Below are 27,125 nucleotides of genomic sequence, written 5' to 3' on the forward strand. Positions count from 1 at the left end.
AATATTTCTGTTTTGGGCCATTTTTTGGGTCAATAGATCCATATTCATTATATCTAATACTTTCTCAATCCACCCATTCATTGTTGCTGTTTCTTTAGCTTTCCAGAAGCGGGCTATAGTTATTCTTGCCTCTGTAGCAAGGTATTTATTTATTTATTTGTCGTATTTATATACCGCCTTTCTCAGCCCGAAGGCGACTCAAGGCAGTTTACAGTCAGGACAATTCAATGCCCCCAATAACATAAATTACTATTAAAAACCATTAATATATACAATAAAGCCATATAAAACCAGTAAAAACATAAATAGTCAGCGTCCCATTACTAAAACATTTTCCAATCGCATCACCCGCTGGATAGGTGAGTATGCAAATTAATTTCTTCTCTCACATCCTCCCTGAGCTGCATGTGGGACTGACTGACTCAAGGCAAGCTGTTAGATCCAACCAAAAACACTGCAGAGTCTTTATCTGTAGTTAGCAGAGATTTACAGAACGGCCTCTGAACGTGCTCACCACTTTAATAAGCCACACTTGAGCTCTGGATTTCATCCAAACTCCTTTGGGAGGTTTTCAATCTTCACTCGTTGCCTATGTACAACTATTTACACATCAGGTCTGCTATCAGTATATGCGAAGATATACTCACAGCAACACAATGAGAAGCCACAACCATAGCAAGACGCGCACATGGCAAGGGGTTCACATTGCAAGAGATCGTGCACGGGTCTGCCACTTCCTTTTACACCCACAGGGAATACAATTCTCGTCATGCTTAGCACATGCTCAAAACTCAGCTGTCCTTCTAGATGCACGTCTCCTCTCTCTGCGCCCATACCTTGGGAAGTCTGACTTGGCCACGGTAGTCCACGCTCTGGTTACACCCCGCCTAGACTACTGCAACGCTCTCTACGTGGGGTTGCCTTTGAAGACAGCTCGGAAGCTCCAACTAGTCCAACGCTCGGCAGCCATGATTTTAACAACCCCCCTGTTGCGCCAACTCCACTGGCTACCGATCTGCTACCGGGCTGAATTCAAAGTGCTGGCGTTGGCCTTTAAAGCCCTAAACGGTTCCGGCCCAAGCTACCTATCTGACCGCATCTCTGCCTATGAACCCACCAGGACTTTGAGATCTTCCGAGGAGACCCTGCTCTCGATCCTGCCTGCTTCTCAAGCTCGGCTGGCGGGGACGAGAGATAGGGCCTTCTCGGTGGTGGCTCCTCGGCTGTGGAACGCCCTTCCTACGGACATTAGACTAGCACCATCTCTAATGGTATTCCGCAAAAAGGTGAAGACCTGGATGTTTGTGCAGGCGTTTGAGTAATTTAGTGCAATCTGGTAATGGAACATAGGAATGGAACAATGGACGACGAACCTGGACTACGCTTGGATGGTGAGAAGATTGGGTACGGTTGTTTTTTGTAATAATTGTGCATTGTAATTGCTTATTGGTAATTTATGGATAATGTGTTAAGTCAATTGTTATATGTTGTATGGAACCACTGCTGTTTCTACTGTTTTTACTGTTTGTGAACCGCTGTGAGTCGCCTTCGGGCTTGAGATACAGCGGTATATAAGCAAAGTAAATAAATAAATAAATAAACCTTCAGTGGAATGTGCTGTGACCACATGCCCATTAGAACTGTATTTTTCACGTACTGCAGTTACAGACAATGCATTTCTATCTAATACAGCTTTTTCTGACAGAGGAGTGCCTAGAGTCTTAGGATCAGAAGTTCAGACAAGGAGGAGGGAGGGGTCCATAGAGTTCCAGGGTTGGATGGGATCCCCAAGGGCTATCCAGCCCAACCCCCTTCGGCCAGGCCAACCCCCTCTCAACAGACGGACCACCTAAGGCAAAACCTCAAGAGAACAACTTTGTTGTCATTGCACATTGTACAACAAAATTAAATGGCACTCCCCAATCACATTATTATAAATGTAGAATTACAAAAAATAAACAAAACAACCATCCTCCCACATTCTAATCACTATTGCACAACCCCTTAAAGCCACACCACTCTGAAACCGTAGAGTTCAATAGAGCTATGTTAATCCCACAAACATTACATTTTTATTTATATACATATACATATATACATCCAGGGTGAGATTCCTGAGGAATATTCTGAGCTTTCTTAAGGCTACGGGAATTATAAAGTTCATCCAAAGAAGGGAGAGAGAGGTCAACCCATCATTTTCTCTACAGGAGTGATAGGTAACCCTCTGGAGCACCTATCTGTCTCTGTGCAATTAGTAAACCACACATGACAGAGGCAATAGGTTAGGACACTCTCTATAACACAGAGGTAGAAAGCTGCCAGCACTTTTCCATGCAATGTTTGGTTCCTTAAGAATCTCAGATCACAATCCAGTCTCTGCTGGGCCCTCTTCACCAAGGCAGCCGCAGTAGGAATGCTGCCCCGGGGCAAGTCTTCAAGAATAATAGAACAATCACCAACGGAAAACTGGCCACCGTTCCACTCCATCTCCATTTATAATCATTACCCATAATTCTGGTAATTTTTTCATCAGAAATATTAAAAATTAACTGGGTATTTTTTTATTACAAAACTGTGAGTCAAACACTGAAGAAGTGAGTAGGCCGAAGCCTGTTAAGAGTCAGTGGGCCAAAGCTAGTGTCGTCCTGAGGAGTGTGAGGTAAACCTCTGTGTGAGAGACGCCTCGTGTAAGAAAGCTCCAGTGTGAACACTACTGCATGTAAAGCTACTGTGTATTTGTTTATTTGTGTTATGAAAACCTAGTTCTTGTAAATAGTGGAACCATATTATTTTACTCCCTATAGTATTCCTCATAGTCACCTATGGATGTGACAGCTGGACCATAGGGAAGGCTGAGCGAAGGAAGAGAGATGCTTTTGAACTGTGGTGTTGGAGGAAAGTTTTGAGAGTGCCTTGGACTGCAAGAAGATCCAACCAGTCCATACTTCTGGAAATAAAGCCCGACTGCTCATTGGGGGGAAGGATAGTAGAGGCAAAGATGAAGTATTTTGGCCACATGATGAGAAGAAAGGAAAGCTTAGAGAAGACAATTATGCTGGGAAAATGGAAGGAAAAAGGAAGAGGGTCCGACCAAGGGCAAGATGGACAGATGGGATCCTTGAAGTGACTGGATTGACCTTGAAGGAGCTGGGGGTGGTGACGGCCGACAGGGAGCTCTGGCATGGACTGGTCCATGAGGTCACGAAGAGTCGGAAACGACTGAACGAATGAGCAACAACAACATTATGTTACTATAAAGAAAAGAGTAGGCCGAAGCCTGTTAAGAGTCATTGGGCCAAAGGTGGTGTTGTCCTGAGGAGTGTGAAGTAAACCTCTGTGTGAGAGAAGCCTTGTGTGAGAATGCTCCAGTGTGAAGGCTACTGTGTGTAAAGCTACTGTTTATTTGTTTGTGTTATGGAAACTTTGTTTTTGTAAATAGTGCAACCATATTATTTTACTACAAAGCAAGGCCTTGAAAGGAAGAGAGGACCTTGGTCTGTGTGTTTTTGTTCTTCTCATCACTTTGGGCTCCTGGTGCTGGGTGGTTTTGTTTGTTTGTTTTTTTGTTTGTTTGTTTGTTTTGTCATGTCAGAAGCAACTTGAGAAACGGCAAGCCGCTTCTGGTGTGAGAGAATTGGCCGTCTGCAAGGACATTGCCCAGGGGATGCCCGGATGATTTGATGCACTGGTCCTGGGTCATGCTGCTGCTGATAAGTTACTCTGCTGTTCATTTATGGGGAGGGTGTTTTGTTAATAAGCCCACTTGCCCAACATGTTTGGCTCCTTAAAAGTTTCCGATCACAATCCGGAGGGGAGGGGAGGGGTGGGGGAGTGCTCACCTGTGGAGGAGGAGGTCGAGCACCTGCTTGGTAGTGGCGAAGGCGCGGTAGGTGCAGAGGAAGATGGTGACATAGGTGGAGTCGTTGCCCTTGAAGGCTGAGACCAGGTACTCCACCAGCCGCTCCAGGGTCCCGGCCTTGATGGTCCGCACTTTGCACGTCTCGTAGAGGTTCAAGGCCGACTCGTTCTCAAACTGCAAAGCGGGGCGGGTGTTGGGAGAGCCGCCGTGGGGTGAGAAGGCCCAGGCCCCACCCACTCCCACCTGCCCCCTCCAATCCTTTGCCCCCCCCCCCGCACCGGCCCTTTACTCACCCCCAGCCAGCGCTGCCCCTTGTTGGCCATGTGGTGGAGCTGCACCTTGCGGAGGGAGATGCTGTAGATCACGCCGTCCTCCACCTCCTCCCCAATCTCCTGTGTGGAGCTCTGGCCAAGAGAGAGAGAGAGAAGAACAAGTCAGGAGGAGGAGGAGGAGAGTGTCGATCCTGCTCCTTCTCTCCCAAGGGAGGCTCAAAGTGTACAGACACAGAATGAAACACAGGAGGCGTGAGGAAGGGAAAGGCAGAAAGAAAAAGAAGGAAGGAAGGAAGGAAGGAAGGAAGGAAGGAGAAGATGGTAAGGAAGAAAAGGAAATAGAAGAAAGGAAGGAAGAAGATGGTAAGGTAGAAAACAAAAGAGAAGGAGAAGATGGTAAAGAAGCAAGAGAAGGAAGAAAAGAAGAAAGGAGAAGACGGTAAGGAAGGAAAGAAGGAAAGGAAGAAAAGAGAAGTAAGGAGAAGACAACAAGGGATAAAATAAGAAAAGGAAGGGAAGGGTGGAAGGAAAAGGAAGGACAGAAAGAGAAGGAAGGAGAAGACGGTAAGGAAGGAAAGAAGGAAAGGAAGAAAAGAGAAGTAAGGAGAAGACAACAAGGGATAAAATAAGAAAAGGAAGGGAAGGGTGGAAGGAAAAGGAAGGACAGAAAGAGAAGGAAGGAGAAGATGGTAAGGAAGGAAAGAAGGAAAGGAAGAAAAGAGAAGTAAGGAGAAGACAACAAGGGATAAAATAAGAAAAGGAAGGGAAGGGTGGAAGGAAAAGGAAGGACAGAAAGAGAAGGAAGGAGAAGACGGTAAGGAAGGAAAGAAGGAAAGGAAGAAAAGAGAAGTAAGGAGAAGACAACAAGGGATAAAATAAGAAAAGGAAGGGAAGGGTGGAAGGAAAAGGAAGGACAGAAAGAGAAGGAAGGAGAAGATGGTAAGGAAGCAAATGAAATAGAACAAAGGAAGGAAGAAGACGGTAAGGAAGGAAAAGAAAGGAAAGAAAGAAAAGAGAAGGAGAAGATTGTAAAGAAGCAAGAGAAGGAAGAAAAGAAGAAAAGAGAAGACGGTAAGGAAGGAAAGAAGGAAGAAAAGAGAAGGAAGGAGAAGACAAGGGATAAAATAAGAAAAGGAAGGGAAGGGTGGAAGGAAAAGGAAGGACAGAAAGAGAAGATGGTGAGAGAGAAAGGAAAGGAAGGGAGGAGAAGAAGGGCCTTCCTCGGAGACACAGCCCCGTCTGTGACCTTCATCAGTGCAGACCTGCTGACTAAGCAGGGCATCAATTGCGCTCCATTTACTTCCAATCCCACCAGAGAGAGAGAGAAGGAAGGGGAATGTGTGTGTGTGTTTGTGTGTTTGGGGAGTCTTCCAGATGCAGACCCATTCCTCTGAGGGAAATGCAATGCTGTGGCATTCCAGAGGGAAACCCTTTGCATTCCTTCACTTCTTCCCTCCCTCCTCCCTCCCTCCCTCCCTTTCGCCAAGGATTTCATCCGTCCGCTTGACCATCACCCTTGCAAACAACATCAGAGGCCTGAGACCACCATGATAGCCCCCCCCCCCCAATTCCCCAATATCCTTCCTGCCTTTCCACACATGCGTCCTGCTGCTCTGCAAAACCTGTTCCTTAGCAACAGGCTTTCCCTCTTCCTTCCTGAGTGAGATCCCTTGCTTTGCTTTCTCCAGTGAGGATAACGGAGGGGGGGAGACCCCGCAATTGCCACGTGTGTCTCCGGCCAATTTGGCCGCTGGACCTGACACAGAGGGACACGGACCCAGGACAAGGGCCCCTTTGTTCTGCTCTCTTCCTGGCTCGCCTGCTGCTACGGCCCGAAAAAGACCCAAGAAACAACAACCCGCTCTTTCCTTTCATTCCTTGGGTACAAAGGGAGAGAAGGGGGCAAACAACAACAAGAAGAAGGAGAAAATGCCGAGTCCCCTCAGGGAGATAGATAGGGTGGGCTACAAATAATGGATTATTATTATACAGTATGTCACAGTAAATGAGATATATATGCTGGATTTCATATCACAAAATAATAATAATAATAATAATAATAATAATAATAATAATAATAACTAGCTGTCCCCTGCTACGCGTTGCTGTGGCCCAGTCTGGTGATCTGGAAAATAATGAGAAAGTGTTGGTTTCTAATATATGCAATTCCTTTATGCTTGTGAGTAAACAGTATTTCTTGTTGTTTCTTTGTCAGTGTTGATGTGGAGAGTGTCTGGTTTGCCTACTCTGGAATATGCAACATATCATAGTCCTTCTTTAAGGGTCTCTTTCAAATCTATGATACTATATCTGTGTGTGTGAGAGAGAATCTTATCTATCTATCTATCTATATTTATGACTGGATGGCTCTTTGTCAGGAGGGCTCTGATTCCTTAAGTATTTTCTGTTGGTCATGGGGGTTCTGTGTGGGAAGTTTGCCCCATTTCTGTCGTTTGTGGGTTTCAGAATGCTCTTTGATTGTAATGAACTATAAATCCCAGTAACTACAAATCCCAAATGTCAAGGTCTATTTCCTCCAAACTCCATCTGTGTTCATATTTGGGCATATGGAATTTTTGTGTCAAGTTTGGTCCAGATCCATCATTGTTTGAGTCCACAGTGCTCTCTGGATGTAGGTGAACTACAGCTCCCAAACTCAAGGTCAATGCCCATCAAACCCTTCCAGTGTGTTCTGTTGCTCATGGAAGTCCTGTATGCCATGTTTGGTTCAATTCCATCATTGGTGGTGTTCAGAATGCTCTTTGATCGTAGGTGAACTATAAATCCCAGCAACAACAATTCCCAAATGACAAAATCAATTTTTTTGAGTGGAGGACATACATTGGACTGTTAGGTGTCTTGTGTCCAAATTTGGTGTCAATTCCTCCAGTGGTTTTTGAGTTCTGATGGTATCACAAACGAACGTTAAAATTTTATTTATATAGATTATTATTACATGGCCATACAGCCACCCAACACAACAACAACAGGAATGAATATACAGGCATAGCAGGCAGCGCTTTAGTTTGCATCCAATTTGGGTCCCCAGATGCTAACGAATGACAATTCCCATCCCTTCGGGTTATCATTATTTGGGGATTTGACATTTGAGAATTGTAGTTGCTGGGATTTATAGATTTCAGAGAGCATTCTGAACTCCACCAATGATGGAATTGAACCAAACATGGCATACAGGACTTCCATGACCAACAGAACACACTGGAAGGGTTTGGTGAGCATTGACCTTGAGTTTGGGAGTTGTAATTCACCTACATCCAGAGAGCACTGTGGACTCAAACAATGATGGATCTGGACCAAACTTGACACAAATATTCCATATGCCCAAATATGAACACAGGTGGAGTTTGGGGAAAATAGACCTTGACATTTGGGAGTTGTAGTCACTGGGATTCACAGTTCACCTACAATCAAAGAGCATTCTGAACCCCACAAATGACAGAATCGGGGCAAACTTCCCACACAGAATCCCCATGACCAACAGAAAATACTTAAGGCCATCCAGTCCAACTCCCTTCATCAGAGCAAGAAAACGTAATCAAAGCCCTCCTGACAAAGAGCCATCCAGCCATAGAGAGAGAGAGATAGATAGATAGATAGATAGATAGGAAGGATAGGAAAAACCGCATTGAGTCGCCTGTTTGGGCTGAAAAATGCGGTATAGAAATAAAGCAAATAAATAAATAAATAATAAATATGATTCACACACATAGAGATATAGTATCATAGATTTGAAAGGGACCCTTAAAAAAGGACAATTATATGTTCCATGATCCAGGGTGGGCAAACCAGACAATCTACACATCAACACTGACAAAGAAACAGCAAGAAATGCTGTTTACCCACAAGCATAAAAAATTACATATATTAGAAACCAACACTTTCTCATTACTTTATTTTCCAGATCACCAGACTGGGCCACAGCAACGCGTGGCAGGGGACGGCTAGTACTATAATAATATATGAAGAGAACAATGATAATATTATAATATAGAAGAATGTGCTGTAATATTATAATAATTGTTGTAAATGACTGACAGGTTGGAGGCTTTGAAACAGAGGCTGGATGGATGGCCATCTGTCGGGGTGCTTTGAATGCAATTTTCTTGCTTCTTGACAGGAGGCTGGACTGGATGGCCCATGAGGTCTCTTCCAATTCTAGGATTCTATAATAATAATATTAGTAATAATAATGGGGGTCTGTATTATAATTTTTTTCATGTCAAGAGCAACTTGAAAATCTGCAAGTCGCTTCTGGTGTGAGATAATTGGACTTTTGTAAGGATGTTGGGGATGTTGCCTGGATGTTTTGATGTTTGTCCATCCTTGTGGGAGGCTTCTCTCATGTTCCTGCATGGGGAGCTACAGCTGGCAGGCAGGAGCTCACCCTGCTCCCCGGATTCAAACTGCCAACCTTTTGGTCAGCAGTCCTGCCGGCACAAGGGTTTAACCCATTGCGCCACCAGGGGTTCCATATTATAATAAAATAACAATAATATAATAATATGGAATATATAATACTAATATAGGATAACAAGAATAACAATATCTATCTATTTATCCACATAATAAAAGTGAAAATATCAATATATACGAGGTGACCACTTACACAGGAAAGCTCCCATCTCCACAAATAGCTCTAGCTCCCACTACTCAGGAGACACCAGTGGCCTTCCCTCCAATAACATATGCCCAGATTTGAATACTGGTGGGTTTTGAGGGGAATTGGCCTGGACATTTTGGAATTGTAGGTCCTGGGATGTATAGTTCACCTGCAATCAAGGAGCACTCTGAACTACACCAAAGATGGAATTGGACCAAGCTTGGCACACAAGAGCCACCACGACCAGCAAAAAATATTGGAGGTGTTTGGGGAAAATCCACCTTGATTTGGGGGAGTTGTCGTTCACCTACATCTAGAGAGCACTGTGAACCCAAACAGCGATGGATCTGGACCAAACTTGGCACACAGACCCGATATGCCGAAATTTGATTACTGGAGGGGTTTGGGAGGACCTTCCTTTCTGGGAGTTGTAGTTCACCCACAACCTGGGAAACTGTGACCTCCACCAATGATGGACATGGACCACACTTGGCACACAGAACCCCCAAGACTAACTCAACCTACTGGAGGGGTTGGAGGGGATTGGCTCACCAGAGTGGGAGTTGTTGTTCACCCTGCAGCCAGAGAGTGCACTCAATCCTATCCACGATGCATCCAGAGAAAACTTGCCCAACTTCACAAACTGATGGAATTTCAGGGGGTCAACCAGGGAACACAATGGGAGTTGTAGTTCACCCACAACAACCTCATGCGTTTTGGACAATTAGAACATGGACTTTTTCAAATAACCCAGGTTGTGGGTCCACAGTGAGGACAACGATAATATAATATAATACTCACATAGAACAATAATGTATTCTATTGCAATATAATAATAATGACTGTAATAGAATACCAAAATAATTTTATTAAAATTAATATTAATATAAAATAATAAGAATTATAATATTTTATGATGCTGATGTGTTATAATGAACTATAATAATAATAATCATCATCATCATCATTATCATAGTATAATGCCAATATAATACTATTAATTATAATAATATAAAATAATAAGAATAATATAATATGGTGATGATGTATTCTAATGCACTATAATAATAATAATAATAATAATAATAATAACCATAATATAATGCCAATATAATACTATTAATTATGATAATATAAAATAATAAGAATATAATATATGATGATGTATTCTAATGCAATATAATAATAATGACCATAATAATTACCATAATATACCAATATTTTCCTTGATTTTAAAGTTATGTGTTACATGTGTGTATTGTGAACCGCTCCGAGCCTTCGGGGAGTGGCGGTATATAACATTGATAAATAAATAAATATAATAATATTGATTATATTAATTATATTAATATAAAATAAGAATAATATAATATGATGATGTATTCTAATGCAATATAATAATGACCGTAATATAATACCAATATAACACTATTAATTATAATCATATAAAATATTAAGAATGATAATATAACAAATGATTATGTACTCTAAGGCAATATAATAATAATAATGACCATAATATAGGTAAAGGTAAAGATTTCCCCCTGACATGAAGTCATGTCTGACTCTGGGGGTTGGTATACATTTCCATTTATAAGCCGAAGAGCTAGTGTTGTCCATAGACACCTCCAAGGTCATGACTGCGTGGAGTGCCGTTACCTTTCTGCCGAAGTACCTATTGATCTACTCACATTTGCATGTTTTTGAACTGCTAGGTTGGCAGGAGCTGGGGCAGACACGCCACTCCCCGGACTCTAACTTGCAACCTTTTGGTCAACACTTTCAGTGGGTTAACCCACTGCGTCACCGGGGGCACCAATATAATAATATTAATTATATTAATATAAAATAACAAGAATGATAATATAACATATGACGATGATGATGATGATGTATTCTAATGCAACATAATAATAATGACCATAATATTACCTATATAAATAAAAATGTAATGTTAGTTCGTGCTACCATCAGAACTCAAAAACCACTGGGGGAATTGACACCAAATTTGGACACAAGACACCTAACAGTCCAATTTATGTCCTCCACTGAAAAAAAATTGATTTTGTCATTTGGGAATTGTCGTTGCTGGGATTTATAGTTCACCTACAATCAAAGAGCATTTTGAAGCCCACCAACGATGGAATTGAACCAAACTTGGCACACAGTTCTCCCATGACCAACTGAAAATACTGGAAGGATTTGGTGGGCGGTGTCCTTTGGTTTTGGAGTTGTAGTTCACCTACATCCAGAGATCACTGTGGACTCAAACAATGATGGGTCTGGACCAAACTCTACACAAATACTCAATATGCCCAAATGTGAACACTGGTGGAGTTTGGGGAAAATAGAATCTTGGACTCAAACAATGTGGACTCAAACAATGATGGATCTGGACCAAACTTGACACAAATATTCCATATGCCCAAATATGAACACAGATGGAGTTTGGAGGATATAGACCTTGACATTTGGGAGTTGTAGTTACTGGGATTTATAGTTCATTACAATCAAAGAGCATTCTGAAACCCACAAACGACAGAAATGGGGCAAACTTCCCACACAGAACCCCCATGACCAACAGAAAATACTTAAGGAATCAGAGCCCTCCTGACAAAGAGCCATCCAGTCATAAATATAGATAGATTCTAAATTCTAAATTTTAAAATTCTAAAATTGCAACAGCAAAAACAGCAGAGAGAAAAACAGGCAGGGACATCTAATCACCTTTCAAGAAGAGTTTGCTTCAGGCACAGTCAGCCCATTGTATGGTAATCAAGGTGGTCAGTTGAAAGATTCACACCCAGCCCAACTTACAAAAGCCTTTTGTCTCACTCTGGTCATTCCACAGATATATAAGCCCCTTTTTTCCCAGTTCCAGCAGACCTCACCTCTGAGGATGCTTGCCATAGATGCAGGCGAAACGTCAGGAGAAATGCCTCTAGAACATGGCCATATAGCCCGAAAAAACCCACAAGAACTATAGATAGATAGATTGTTGTTCATTCGTTCAGTCGTTTCCGACTCTTCATGACCTCATAGACCAGCCCACGCCAGAGCTCCCTGTCGGCCGTCACCACCCCCAGCTCCCTCAAGGTCAGTCCAGTCACTTCAAGGATGCCATCCATCCATCTTGCCCTTGGTCGGCCCCTCTTCCTTTTGCCTTCCACTTTCCCCAGCATAATTGTCTTCTCTAGGCTTTGCTGTCTCCTCATGATGTGGCCAAAGGACTTCAACTTTGTCTCTAGTCTCCTTCCCTCCAGTGAGCAGCCGGACTTTATTTCCTGGAGGATGGACTGGTTGGATCTTCTCGCAGTCCAAGGCACTCTCAGAACTTTCCTCCAACACCACAGCTCAAAAGCATCGATCTTCCTTCGCTCAGCCTTCCCTAAGGTCCAGCTCTCACATCCGTAGGTTACTACAGGGAATACCATGGCTTTGAATAGGCAATGGATCTTTGTTGCCAGTCTGATGTCTCTACTCTTTACTATTTTATCGAGACTGGACATTGCTCTCCTCCCAAGAAGGAAGCGTCTTCTGATTTCCTGGCCACAGTCTGCATCTCCAGTCATCTTTGCGCCTAGAAATACAAAGTCTGTCTCTGCCTCCACGGTTTCTCCCTCTATTTTCCAGTTGTCAATCATTCTTGTTGCCATAATCTTGGTTTTTTTGATGTTTAGCTGCAACCCAGCTTTTGCGCTTTCTTCTTGATTAGAAGGCTCCAGATAGATAGATAGACAGATATGATTCTCACACACACACACAGATATAGATTTGAAAGAGACCCTTAAAGAAGGGCAATTATATGTTGCATGTTCCAGAGTAGGCAAACCAGACACTCTCCACATCAACACTGACAAAGAAACAACGAGAAATACTGTTTACTCACAAGCAGAAAGACATTACATATATTAGAAACCAACACTTTCTCATTACATTATTTTCCAGATCACCAGACTGGGCCACAGCAACGCGTGGCAGGGGACAGCTAGTATTAATATAAAATAACAAGAATGATAATATAACATATGATGATGATGATGAAGAATTCTAATGCAACACAATAATAATAATGAGCATAACATTATATTATAATAAGAATGATAATAGGATGAAGATGAGATGATGGTAGTGCAATGCAATGATGCTGCCCCCCCCCCCCTGTGTAGCCAGGCCTCACCTGGGGGGTTCCCGGCGGGGGCGGGGCCAGGTCCGGGTCGAGCTGGGTGAAGGCGCGGAGTTGGACGGCGGGGGCGTGGCGGGGGGCGTGGCCGGGCGCGCGGGGGGCGGGGCCTGCTGCCTCCTGGGCGCGGAGGGCCTGCAGGCAGCAGCGCCCGCGGATGCGGCGGCGGCGGATGCGGAGGCGGTGGAGGGGCAGCGAGAGGCCCCGCCCCCCGCCCCCCTCCGGACCCGCCCCCTCGCCCCCGCCGCTCTCCAGCCCTCCCCCCACCGACCCAGAGGCAGAGAGAGAGAGAGAGGGAACCCCTCCCGCAACCGCCGCCGCCGCTGCTTCTGCCGAGGCTAGGCGCCTTGGCCCCGCCCACGCCCCGTGACGTCACTCCCGACGCCAGGGAGGAGCTTCCACAGGCCACGCCCCCGCGAGCAGGAGAGGAGGAGGGAGGGGGGAATCCAGGCCATCCAGCCCATCCCCCTCCGGCCAGGAACAGAGGCACCACCCGACCTCTCCCGACAGAGGGCCAGCCGAACATAAAGAGATAGATAGATAACAAATAAACTACGAGACCCAAAGCAGCTCCCAAATCAAAGCATCTCTATACTCATGATAAAAGTGAAAATGTGTGTGTGTGTGTGTATGATAGATCTCTATACTCATGATAAAAGTGAAAATGTGTGTGTGTGTGTGTGTGTGAATGATAGATAATATATATTCTAGATCAGTGTTTCTCAACCTGGGGGTCAAAGGGGTCGCCAAAGACCATCAGAAAACAGTATTTTCTGTTGATCATTGGGATTCTGTGTGGGAAGTTTGACCCAATTCATCCATCATTGTTTGAGTCCACAGTGCTCTCTGGATGTAGGTGAACTACAACTCCCAAACTCAAGGTTAGTGCCCACCAAACCCTTCCAGTGTGTTCTGTTGGTCATGGAAGTCCTGTATGCAATGTTTCGTTCAATTCCATCATTGGTGGAGTTCAGAATGCTCTTTGAAATCTATAAATCCCAGCAACTACAATTCCCAAATGTCAAAGTCTATTTCCCTTAAACTCCATCTGTGTTCATATTTGGGCATATGGAATATTTGTGCCAAGTTTGGTCCAGATCCATCATTGTTTGAGTCCACAGTGCTCTCTGGATGTGGGTGAACTATAATTCCCAAACTCAAGGTCAATGTCCACCAAACCTTTTCAGTTTTTTCTGTTGGTCATGGGAGCCCTGTGTGCTAAGTTTGGCCCAATTCCATCATTGGTGGAGTTCAGAATGCTCTTTGATTGTAGGTTAACTATAAATCCCAACAACTACAACTCCCAAATGTCAATGTCTGTTTTCCCCAGACTCCACCAGTGTTCACATTTGGGCATATTGAGTCTTCGTGCTAAGTTTGGTCCAGATCCATCATTGCATGAATCCACAGCACTCCTCTGGGTGAACTACAACTCCCAAACTCAAGGTCAATGCTCACAAAACCCTTACAGTTTTTTCTGTTGGTCATGGGAGTTCTGTGTGCCAAGTTCGGTTTAAATCCATCGCTGGTGGAGTTCAGAATGCTCTTTGATTATAAGTGAACTATAAATCCCAGCACCTACAACTCCCAAATGACAAAATCAATCCTCCCCCAACCCCACTAGCATTCACATTTGAGCATATTGGGTATTTGTGCTCAATTTAGTCCAGTGAATGAAAATCCATTCTGCATATCAGATATTTACATTATGATTTATAACAATAGTAAAATGACAGGTGTCAAGTAGCAACGAAAACAATATTATGGGTTGTTGTAGGTTTTTTCAGGCTATATGGCCATGGTCTAGAGGCATTCTCTCCTGACGTTTCGCCTGCATCTATGGCAAGCATCCTCAGAGGTAGTGGTGCCTGTTGGACCAGTTGGAATTTCCGAGCCGTTTTCAAGGGCAGCCCCACGTAGAGCGCATTACAGTAGTCCAATCTAGAGGTGACCAAGGCATGGACCACCTCAGCCAGATCAGCCTTCATGAGGTACGGTCGCAGTTGGCGCACGAGTCTCAATTGTGCAAAAGCCCTCCCGGCCACCGCCGACGCCTGAGCCTCAAGCGTAAGTGATGAATCCTGGAGGACTCCCAGACTGCAGACCTGTGGCTTCAGGGGGAGTGTAACCCCGTCCAACACAGGTTGCCACCCTATACCCCGGTCAGGTTTGCGATCGACCAGGAGGACCTCTGTCTTGTCGGGATTGATCTTCAGCTTGTTCCTCCTCATCCAGATAGACACGGCAGCCAGGCACTCATCCAGGATCTGAGAGGCCTCCTTGGAGTTGGGTGGAAATGAGTAGTAGAGTTGTGTGTCATCTGCATAGAGGTGGCACCTAACTCCAAAACACCGGATGACCTCTCCCAGCGGTTTCATGTAGATGTTAAAGAGCATGGGAGACAAAATAGAGCCTTGCGGGACCCCACAGGTCAAAGGCCAGGGGTCCAAGCAGGCATCTCCCAGCTTCACCATCTGGGACCGACCCTCCAGGAAGGATTGGAGCCACGACAAAACCGTGCCCCCGAGACCCATCCCAGAGAGTCAACCCAGAAGGATACCATGATCGATGGTATCAAAAGCCGCTGAGATGTCCAAGAGAACCAACAAGGTCACACTCCCCTTGTCCAGCTCTCTACGGAGGTCATCCACCAAGGCGACCAAGGCTGTCTCAGTGCCATGACCAGGCCTGAAACCAGACTGTGAGTGATCTAGGTAGTTGTTGTCATCTAGAATGCCCTGGAGCTGGGAGGCAACCACCCGCTCCAGCACCTTACCCAGGAAAGGGAGGTTGGAGATTGGTCTGAAATTGTTCAGCACCGGTGGCCAGAGATATTATACCGTATATACTCGAGTATAAGCCGACCCAAATATAAGCCAAGGCACCTAATTTTACCACAAAAAACTGGGAAAATGTATTGACTTGAGTATAAGCCGAGGGCGAGAAATGCAGAAGCTATTGGTAAGTTTCAAAATAAAAATAGATACCAATAAAATTACATTAATTGAGGCATCAGTAGAGTAAATATTCAAAAATATTTATATAAAATTGTAATTTAAGATAAAGATGTCCAACTCTGATTAAACCATTATTCTAACCTTCTTCAATGTAGATGTGCTTACATATCCTTCCAATAATAATAAATGGAGTAAAATGATAAATGTAATAAAAATAATAAGAGAGTAAAATAATGGAAATGTAATAACAGTAATAAGAGAGTAAAATAATAAATGTAATAACAATAAAGAGTAAAATAATAAATGTAATAATAAAAATAAATAGAGTAAAATAATAAATGCAATAAAAATAATACTAATAACAGAGTAAAATAGTAAATAACATTGACTCGAATATAAGCCGAGGGGAGATTTTCAGCCTAAAAAAGGGGCTGAAAAACTAGGCTTATACTCGAGTATATACAGTATATGTGGTTGAGAGAGATAGGATAGATAATATATCAGAGAAGCCATCCAGGCAAGGAAGACACCATCCAATCCCTCCTGACAGATGGCAAGCCATAGCTAAATCAGATAGATAAATTATTTTCGTTGCGACTTCAGAACTGTCGTTCTGCTACTGTTGTGAATCATAATGAAAATACCTGATCTGAAGGATGTATTTTCATTTGCTGGACCAAATTGGGCACAAATACCCGATACGCCCAAATTTGAATACAGGTGGGTTTGGAGAGGGGGTTGATTTTGCCATTTGGGAATTGTAGTTTCTGGGATTTATAGTTCACCTACCATCAAAGAGCATTCTGAACCCCAAACTTGGCACACAGGACTCCCATGACCAACAGAAAGTGTTTGGTGGGAATTGAGTTTTGGAGCTGTAGTTCACCTCCATCCAGAGAGCACTGTGGACTCAAACAATGATGGATCTGGACCAAGCTTGGCATGAATGCTCAATATGCCCAAATGTGAACACTGGTGAAGTTTGGGGAAAATAGGTCTTGACATTTGGGAGTTGTAGTTGATGGATTTATAGTTCACCTACAATCAAAGAACATTATGAACCCCACCAATGATGAAATTGAACCAAACTTGGCACACAGGATTCCCATGACCAAGAGAAAATACTGAGAGGATTCAGTGGGCATTGACCTTGAGTTTTGGAGTTGTAGTTCACCTACATCCAGAGAGCACTGTGGGCTCAAACAATGATGGATCTGGACCAACTCTGCTGGACTGAAGGCCATGTTGTCCGAATACCCAAAGATCACTGTCTCCCAAAGGAGTTACTCTACTCCAAACTCCAGAACAGGAAATATAATGTTAGTGGACAGGGAAAGATGTTCAAAGATGGGCTCAAAGCCAATCTCAAAAACTGTGACATAGACACCAAGAGAGAACTGGGAAGCTCTGGCTCTTGAGCGCTCTGTGACCAGCAGTGCTGAAGAATTCGAAGAGGCACGAATGGAGGGCGAAAGGGAAAAATGTGCCAAGAGGAAGGCACGTCAAGCCAACCCCAACTGGGACCACCTTCTGTCTGGAAACCGACGTCCTCACTGCGGGCTCCACAGCCACCTACAGACCCACCGCCAAGACACCACATCTGGAAGACCATCATCCTCGAGCTACAAGGGATCGCCTAAGTAAGTAAGCAAGCAGCCTGGCCATCAATCTCTGAACCAGTTGGAGTTTCAGAACTATCTTCAAAGGCATAGACAGCATTGCAGCAGTCCAAGCAGGATGTGACTAAGGCATGGACTCCCATGGCCAGGTCTGGCGTATCGAGGGACAAGCTGGTGCACAAGCTGTGCAAAGGCACTCCTGGTTCAGCAATGAGCTCAGCAATGAGTCCAGGGTCAGGACCAGGCTGCAGACCTATGTCTTCAGGGGGAGTGGGTCCCCATCCAACACCTTGATCCACCTTCCGACTGACCAGGAGGACCTCTGTCTTGCCTGGATTTACGAGGTTGAATGAAAAGTAATGCCTCCACCTTTGTAACTCCTAGATGTCACCCCCAAAGGAGATTCATCAGAGGATTCAAGCTGTTTATGGGGATTGTGTTGACGTGAGTACTGTTTGTCTTTGGGCGAGTAAGTTTAAAGATGTTGAGGTGACACCTTCTGCTGTCAATAATTCAATGACTGCATGTTGCTTAAGTTGCATTGACTGACCGTCTGCGCAGGGTTCCATACTTCGCAATTTAACAACACAACCGTTCAATGCTAAGGCTTCCTGCCAAAATGGAACTGTAGAGGAGAGTCTACTGAACAAGCCAGTACCTGCCGCATACCAGTACTGCCATCTGTTGAGGAGTTACAAAGGTGGAGGCATTACTTTGCATTCAACCCTCGAACCTTCAACTGATTAGCCCTCCCCCAGCCCATCCCAGCCTTGCATATGACAGATATGGCTGTGTCCTCCAAGATAATAATAATAATAATAATAATAATAATAATAATAATAATTGTAGAAGAATGGCTGTGTCCACCGAGATCATCATCATCATAGTAATAATAATAGTAGTAGTAGTAGTAGTAATAATAGTAGAAGAGCAACTGTGTCCACTGAGATCATCATCCTCATCACCATCATAGTAATAATAATAGTAATAATAATAGTAGAAGAGCAGCTGTGTCCACTGAGATCATCATCCTCATCACCATCATAGTAATAATAATAGTAATAGTAATAATAATAGTAGAAGATCAGCTGTGTCCACTGAGATCATCATTATATCATCATCATCATCATCATCATCATAGTAATAATAATAATAATAATAATAATAGAAGAGCAGCTATGTCCACTGAGATCATCATCATCACCATCATCATAGCAATAATAATAATAATAATAATAATAGTAGTAGTAGTAGTAGTAATAGTAGAAGAGGAGCTGTGTCTACTGAGACCATCATCCTCATCACCATCATACTAATAATGATAGTAATAGTAATAATAATAGTAGAATAGCAGCTGTGTCCACTGAGATCATCATATCCCCCATCATCATCATCATCATCATCATCATCATATCATCATCATCATAGTAATAATAGAAGAGCAGCTATGTCCACTGAGATCATCATCATCATCATCATCATCATCATCATAGTAATAATAATAGTAGTAGTAGTAGTAGTAGTAGAAGAAGAGGAGCTGTGTCCACTGAGACCATCATCCTCATCACCATCATACTAATAATAATAGTAATAGTAATAATAGTAGAAGAGCAGCTGTGTAAACTGAGATCATCATCATCATATCATCATCATAGTAATAATAGTAATAATAGAAGTGCAGCTATGTCCACTGAGATCATCATCATCATCATAGTAATAATAATAATAACAGTAATAATAATAGTAGAAGAACAGCTGTGTCTACCAAGATCATCAAATAATAACAATAATAACAATAATAATAATAATAGAAGAAGAAGAGCAGCTGTGTCCACTGAGATCATAGTAATCCCCACAGTAATAATAATAGTAATAATACTCGAAGGCCGGAGCACCTGTGAGCCAAGGCAACAGCCACAGCGGAGACCCTTGAGTGTGGGAACAGGTGAAATAGGTGGGTGGGGGCACGGAGGGGTGAGCGTGCGCGTGCCTGTGTGTGTGGGGATCCCCCCCCCCTTTTTGCCACAAATCCTACTTACATAGTATTCCTCCTGGCTGTGCTGGAGGCTGAGGGGAATGTCCAGCATGCACATCTGGAAGGGCTGCACCAGCGCCTTCTGCATGCAGAACAAAGGCTTGGGCTCCATCTCTGCCTGCTGCTCCTGCTGCGGTGGCGGCGGCTTCCCCCTTTCCCCTGCTCCAACGGGGCTTCAACCAAGAACAGGGAGGCAGGGGGCCCCCTGCTGCTGCTGGGCATGGTCTCCCAAGGAGGCTCTCCCGCTTGCTGCCAGGATGCGCATGCAGCAGCAGCAGAAGCAGAGCCAACCGCAACCGCACACCCCCCTTGGGCTGCAGGAAAGGGGTCGAGGGGAGGGGCAGCTGGGAGGGAGGGAGGAAAGGCAGCCCACCCCTCACCCCTCAGCAGACCACCCTGCCCTTCTTTGCACAGGCTCTCCTCTCCTGGCAATGGGTGGGAAGAGGAAGGGGTCTCCTTGCAGAGAGAGAAAGTGGGGTGCAAACACACACACACACAATAATAATAATAATAATAATAATATCCCCCAATAAACAGAATAATGCCCCCAAATAAACAAAATAATAATAATGCCCGATAATAATAATAGTAATAATAATGATGATTATGATGGTGATGATGCTAGAATAAAAATATAATAATAATAATAATAATAATAATAATAATAATAATAATAATAATACCAGAATAAAAAATATAATCATAGAATCATAGAATCAAAGAGTTGGAAGACCTCATGGGCCATCCAGTCCAACCCCCTGCCAAGAAGCAGGAATATTGCATTCAAATCACCCCTGACAAATGGCCATCCAGCCTCTGCTTAAAAGCTTCCAAAGAAGGAGGCTCCACCACACTCCGGGGCAGAGAGTTCCACTGCTGAACGGCTCTCACAGTCAGGAAATTCTTCCTAATGTTCAGATGGAATCTCCTCTCTTGTAGTTTGAAGCCATTGTTCCATATTATAATAATAATAATATGAAATCCAGCATATATATCTGATTTGCTGTGACATACTGTGTTTTTGTGTCAGTCAAATAATAATAATAATAATAATAATAATAATAATGTCCCCCAATAAACAGAATAATGATAATGCGCCCAAATAAACAAAATAATAGTAATAATAATGCCCCCATAATAATGATGATGATGATGATGATAATAAAAACAATAATAATGGTGCTAGAGTGAAAATATAATAATAATATAATTCCAGAATAAAAATATTATAATAATAATATGAAATCCGGCATATATGTCTGATTTGCTGTGACATACTGTGTTTTTATGTCAGTCAAATAATAATAATAATAATAATAATAATAATGTCCCCCAATAAACAGAATAATGATAATGCGCCCAAATAAACAAAATAATAGTAATAATAATGCTCCCATAATAATGATGATGATGATAAAAACAATAATAATGGTGCTAGAGTAAAAATATTTATTTATTTATTTATTTACTTATATACCGCTGTTCTCAGCCCGGGGGCGACTCACAGCGGTGTACAACAGAGGAACAACAACATTCAAGACACAGTATAAAAACAATTCACAATCCAGCATTATACAAAAACCATTCAGTGTCGTCTCATCGTCCAAACCACAATCCAATATCGTTTTCCATTGTTCCGTTCCTATAGTCATTACCAATCATAATATAAAATATAATAATAATATAATTCCAGAATAAAATATATAATAATAATAACAAAAACAAAAAAACCCATAGTTGGATCATGAATGTTGCAATCCCAGGTGAAAGCAGGATTGAAGAGAAACAACTGGAAAAGCTGACACGATATGAGGATTGAAATACTGAACTGCAAAGACTCTGGCACAAGTCAGTCAAGGGGGTCCCAGTGGGGATCGGCACACTGGGCGCAGTGCCTCAAGATCTTGGCCTGGACACAATCGGCGCTGACAAAATCCCCTCACAATCTCTGAGGATGCCTGCCATAGATGCAGGTGAAACGTCAGGAGAGAATGCTTCTGGAACATGACCAGACGGCCCAAAAAAATTACAGTAACCCAATAAGAATAACAATAACATTACATAAATAAATAAATAAATAAATAAATGTAGCTCCAGCAACACACACACACATATATGATCAAGAATCCCGGAAGAACCCTTTCCCCGCTGAGAAGGATTACTCTTTCTGGAGTGGATCTCCCTTGCTTCCAAGGGGTGGATTCCTCCTCTTTCCTGTTTTCTCACTGGTCTTAACTAAGAGTCATTTGAAACTCGGGGAGGGACAGCCTGTATCAGGATGCCACTACAACCGGAGGAAGAGGCCGTGGGTACCCAACTCCCATCTCCATGGAGACAGACGGATGTGTGGTTGCTGTGCCAACGGGGGAACGCACCACGGGGCAGAATCGGGGGCCCGCTGCGGCAGGAAAGGGCTTGCACGGCCCCTGAGGATGGCAAGAGCACATCAACACGAAGGAAGGAAAACACCTTCCCGCTGGTGGCCTGCAGGTCTCCGCTGGAGCTTCGCCTCAGCCCTTGCGTCAACAACAAGCCAATCTTGGCACATTCTCACAGGGATGGGAAGCCAGGAGGAACCTTCTGAACAGAGGCACAGGGGAGCTCACCTACCTCTATGCCATCCAAAGCTAATGATATAGATTTGGCTGGAGTGCCACTTCATAAAGGAACCGGTTCAGACTTAACATACCTCTCTTGTTTGTAACTTGGGGCCTGTATATCAAAGAGGGGGAATTTCACACAAACACACACATATATAGATAGCATATGGAAGGGTATGTATATTTGGCTGGAGTGTGTGTGTGTGTGTGTGAGGAGTGACTTGGGAAGTTGCTTCTGGTGTGAGACGTTGCCCAGGGGACGTTGTCTGGATGCTTGATGTTTTTTGCCATCCTTGTGGGAGGCTTCTCTCATGTCCCCGCATGGGGAGCTGGAGCTGATAGAGGGAGCTCCTCTGCCCTCCCCATTCGAATCTCCAACCTGTCGGTCAGCAATCCTGCCGGCAGGAGAGTTTAATCCACTGCGCCACCCGCAGCTCCATTAATACTCAAGACTGTTACACAGCAAACAAGATCACTCTGCTGGCTGTTGTATAGGATCACATGTTGGACACTTCCCAAGTGTGTAGGACTGTGTGATGTATTGGCAAATAATGTGTGCAGATCCCAGTAGGGTGGCCTTTTGCAGCGGACAGATGGTGATTTGGTCACTGCCTATTGTTTTTAAGTGTAGGCCAAGGTCTTGAGGCACTGCACCCAGTGTGCCGATCTGCACTGGGACCCCCTTGACTGGCTTGTGCCAGAGTCTTTGCAGTTCGATCTTTAAATCCTCGTCTCGTGCCACCTTTTCCAGTTGCTTATCAAACCTGCTGTTTGTTTGTTTATTTATTTATTATTATATTATGTTGATTATCTTAATTTCTGTCCTGCCTTTCTCCACATAGGGACTCAAGAAGGCTAATAAGGCCGAGCAGCAGGGCGAGGGCGTCAAGTAGCAGGGCTCCAGAACAACCCCACACAGACGCCGGTTTTAGTTATCAAAGAAATGAGAAATGCGGCTTTTTTATCCGAAGCAAATCCGACAAATAAAACAAAAAAGAGGAAAATTCCAGCAATAATAAGAAATAAACAAACAGGAAGCGATTGGAATGGAAGAAGACCATACGTGCTTGCTTTTTGCTGTTGACCAGATTGAAAACTCAAACTCTCTGCATTGTCTCAATGTACGCAGCATGGGATTATTATTGTTATTATTGTTATTATTATTATTATTATTATTATTATTATTCGTATCTCCGGCCACAGCCGCTCCCTTTGGTGGAGCCACCGCAACATGTTTTTTAATGGATACACAAGAAAAACTCAAAGGCCTGTTTTTTCTCAAGACACACCTTTCAAGGTTTTTAAATTGTTTCATATCTACATATATAAAAATGCTCTGTGCATTATGAGTATCTTAAAAACGAAAGAACCAATGAACGAAATCACACCAAATTTGGGAACAAAACGTCTCACAATACAAGGAGTGACCATCGCTCAAAAAATTATGACTTTGTCATTTGCGAGTTGTAGTTTATTTATTTATTTATTTACTTTATTTGTATACCGCTCTTCTCAGCCCTTAGGCGACTCAGAGCGGTTTACAACAGTTTAGATATATACTATAGTTGCTGGGATTTATAGTTCACCTACAATCAAAGAGCATTCTGAACTCTATTAACGATGGAATTGAACCAAACTTGGCACACAGAACTCCCATGACCAGCAGAAAATACTGGAAGGGTTTGGTGGGCATTGACCTTGAGTTTGAGAGTTGTAGTTCACCTTCATCCAGAGAGCACTGTGGACTCAAACAATGATGGATCTGAACCAAACTTGGCACAAGCACTCAATACGTCCAAATATGAACACAGATGGAGTTTGGGGGAAATAGACCTTGACATTTGGGAGTTGTAGTCACTGGGATTCACAGTTCTCCTACAATCAAAGAGCAGTGGGTTGTTGTAGGTTTTTTCGGGCTATATGGCCATGGTCTAGAGGCATTCTCTCCTGACGTTTCGCCTGCATCTATGGCAAGCATCCTCAGAGGTAGTGAGGTGCATCTATGGCAAGCATCCTCAGAGGTAGTGACCTCACTACCTCTGAGGATGCTTGCCATAGATGCAGGCAAAATGTCAGGCGAGAATGCCTCTAGACCATGGCCATGTAGCCCAAAAAAACCTACAACAACCCAGTGATTCCGGCCATGAAAGCCTTAGACAATACAATCAAAGAGCATTTTGAACCCCACAAACTACAGAATCGGGGCAAACTTCCCACACCCATGACCAACAGAAAATACTTAAGGCCATCCAATCTAACTCCCTTCATCAGGGCAAGAAAACGTAATCAAAGCCCTCCTGACAAAGAGCCATCCAGCCATAGATAGATAGATAGATAGATAGAGAGAGAGATATATAAATACGATTCTCACACACACACAGATATAGTATCATAGATTTGAAAGGGTTGAAAAGTTGACAAAGTTGAAGTGCTTTAGCCACATCATGAGGAGACAGCAAAACCTAGAGAAGACAATTATGCTGGGGAAAGTAGAAGGTAAAAGGAAGAGGGGCCGACCAAGGGCAAGATGGATGGATGGCATCCTTGAAGTGACTGGACTGACTTTGAAGGAGCTGGGGGTGGTGACGGCCGACATGGAGCTTTGGCGTGGGCTGGTCCATGAGGTCACGAAGAGTCGGAGACGACTAAACAAATGAACAACAACATTTGAAAGGGACCCTTAAAGAAGGATAATGATATGTTGCATGTTCCAGAGTGAGCAAACCAGACACTCTCCACATCAACACTGACAAAGACACAGCAAGAAATTCTGTTTACCCACAAGCAGAACTTTCTCATTACTTTATTTTCCAGATCCACAGACTGGGCCACAGCAACGTGTGGCAGGGGACAGCTAGTATATATATATATAGTATATATAGTATATATAGTATTTGTGTGTGTGTGTGTATGTATGTATGTATGTATATGTATGTATGTGTGTGTGTCTATATATATATATATATATATATATATATATATATATATCTGGTCAGAAAAGTTGGGAATTTTTAAGAAACATTTTTAATTTGTATGAAACGTACAACCTGATTTTTTCAAGTCAAACTGCAAGCATCTCTTAATAAAGGTCTTAAGAATTGCCCAAAAAAAAGGCTAACGATTTATTTTATTTATTTCCCATATTTATACCCCACCCTTCTCACCCCGAAGGAGGACTCATAATAACATTATTATTTTCATTATTTCCCCATAGGGACTCATCATTTATTATCCCCCTCATCATCACCCTCATCCTAATTGTTATTATAAGCTTCAATTAGTCCAACGGGCAGCAGCCAGATTCCTAACTGGTGTGGCGTACAGAGAAAGGGCATCCCTCCTGTTGTGCCATCTCCACTTTGTTTCCTACCATGCTCAATTCAAAGTGCTGGTACACAAGCATTTGCAGAATGAATCATCGGGTTCAACACAGTCTGAATAAGAATTATGAGCAAGGATTACGGATGAATGGAATCAGACACTTTATATGTTTAAATCTGTTATTATTCTATGTGTTTTATTGTTTAACTGTTTTTAGTGCATGGGAAAGGTTTTATGCCTACATTGTAAGCAGCATTGAGTCTTGCCGGAGTTGAAAGCCGCCTTGAGTCCTCCTGCGGGGGTGAGAAAAGTGGGCTATACATGAAGCAAATACATAAATAATAATATTATGTTTACTTCTGCCCCACTTTTCCCTCCATAGGGATTTTTTTTTTTATCGTGCCAGGAGTGACTTTTTTGGGGCTTTTTTTTGTCGTGTCAGGAGCGACTGGAGAAACTGCAAGTCGCTTCTGGTCTGAGAGAATTGGCCGTCTGCAAGGACATTGCCCAGGGGACACCCGGATGTTTTGATGTTTTAATGTTTTATCATCCTTGTGGGAGGCTTCTCTCATGTCCCCGCATGAGGAGCTGGAGCTGACAGAGGGAGCTCATCCGCGCTCTCCCCGGATTCGAACCTGCGACCTGCCAGCACAGGGGTTTAACCCACTGTGCCACCGGGGGCTCCCCCATAGGAATTCAAGGCGGTAACAATAATATTATCATCATCATCATCATCATTTCCCCATAGGGACTCAAGGTATCTTACTATAACATCATTTATCATCTTCATCAACCTCAGATATGCAGATGACACCACTCTGATGGCCGAAAGCGAGGAGGAGCTGAGGAGCCTTCTAATCAAGGTGAAAGAAGAAAGCGCAAAAGCCGGGTTGCAGCTAAACGTCAAAAAAACCAAGATTATGGCAACAAGAATGATTGACAACTGGAAAATAGAGGGAGAAAATGTGGAGGCCGTGACAGACTTTGTATTTCTAGGTGCAAAGATGACTGCAGATGCAGACTCTGGCCAGGAAATCAGAAGACGCTTCCTTCTTGGGAGGAGAGCAATATCCAGTCTCCATAAAATAGTAAAGAGTAGAGACATCACACTGGCAACAAAGATCTGCCTTGTCAAAGCCATGGTATTCCCTGTCGTAACCTACGGATGTGAGAGCTGGACCTTAGGGAAGGCTGAGCGAAGGAAGATAGATGCTTTTGAGCTGTGGTGTTGGAGGAAAGTGCTGAGAGTGCCTTGGACTGCGAGAAGATCCAACCAGTCCATCCTCCAGGAAATAAAGCCCGACTGCTCATTGGAGGGAAGGATACTAGAGGCAAAGTTGAAGTACTTTGGCCACATCATGAGGAGACAGGAAAGCCTAGAGAAGACAATTATGCTGGGGAAAGTGGAAGGTAAAAGGAAGAGGGGCCGACCAAGGGCAAGATGGATGGATGGCATCCTTGAAGTGACTGGACTGACCTTGAAGGAGCTGGGGGTGGTGACAGCCGACAGGGAGCTCTGATGTGGGCTGGTCCATGAGGTCACGAAGAGTCGGAGACGACTGAACGAATGAACAACAACAATCATCATCATCATCATCATCATCATCATCATCATCATCATTCTTTGTATCCCGCCTTTCTCCCCATAGGGAATCAAG

The 27,125-nt window shown here is 43.5% G+C and overlaps 1 protein-coding gene across 3 annotated transcripts in view; it reads right to left on the reverse strand.

The window, feature by feature from the left end:
• The window catches only part of RALGDS (ral guanine nucleotide dissociation stimulator), a 56,343-nt gene that overhangs the window by 22,991 nt on the left and 6,227 nt on the right, over nt 1-27,125 (reverse strand). For 2 of the 3 annotated variants that reach the window (XM_067471999.1, XM_060757111.2), the window contains exons 1-3: nt 19,551-19,874; nt 4,153-4,263; nt 3,840-4,033 (exon numbers count right to left, since the gene is read on the reverse strand). In XM_067471999.1, the coding sequence (XP_067328100.1) occupies nt 3,840-4,033; nt 4,153-4,263; nt 19,551-19,658 (413 nt within the window). In that variant the 5' untranslated portion in view covers nt 19,659-19,874. Of the gene's footprint in view, nt 1-3,839; nt 4,034-4,152; nt 4,264-19,550; nt 19,875-27,125 lie in introns of those variants that run through there. The other variant, XM_060757113.2, reaches the window with a different exon arrangement.

Source organism: Anolis sagrei, chromosome 11, assembly GCF_037176765.1.
Source record: "Anolis sagrei isolate rAnoSag1 chromosome 11, rAnoSag1.mat, whole genome shotgun sequence".
In the NCBI taxonomy this organism is placed as follows: domain Eukaryota; kingdom Metazoa; phylum Chordata; class Lepidosauria; order Squamata; family Dactyloidae; genus Anolis; species Anolis sagrei.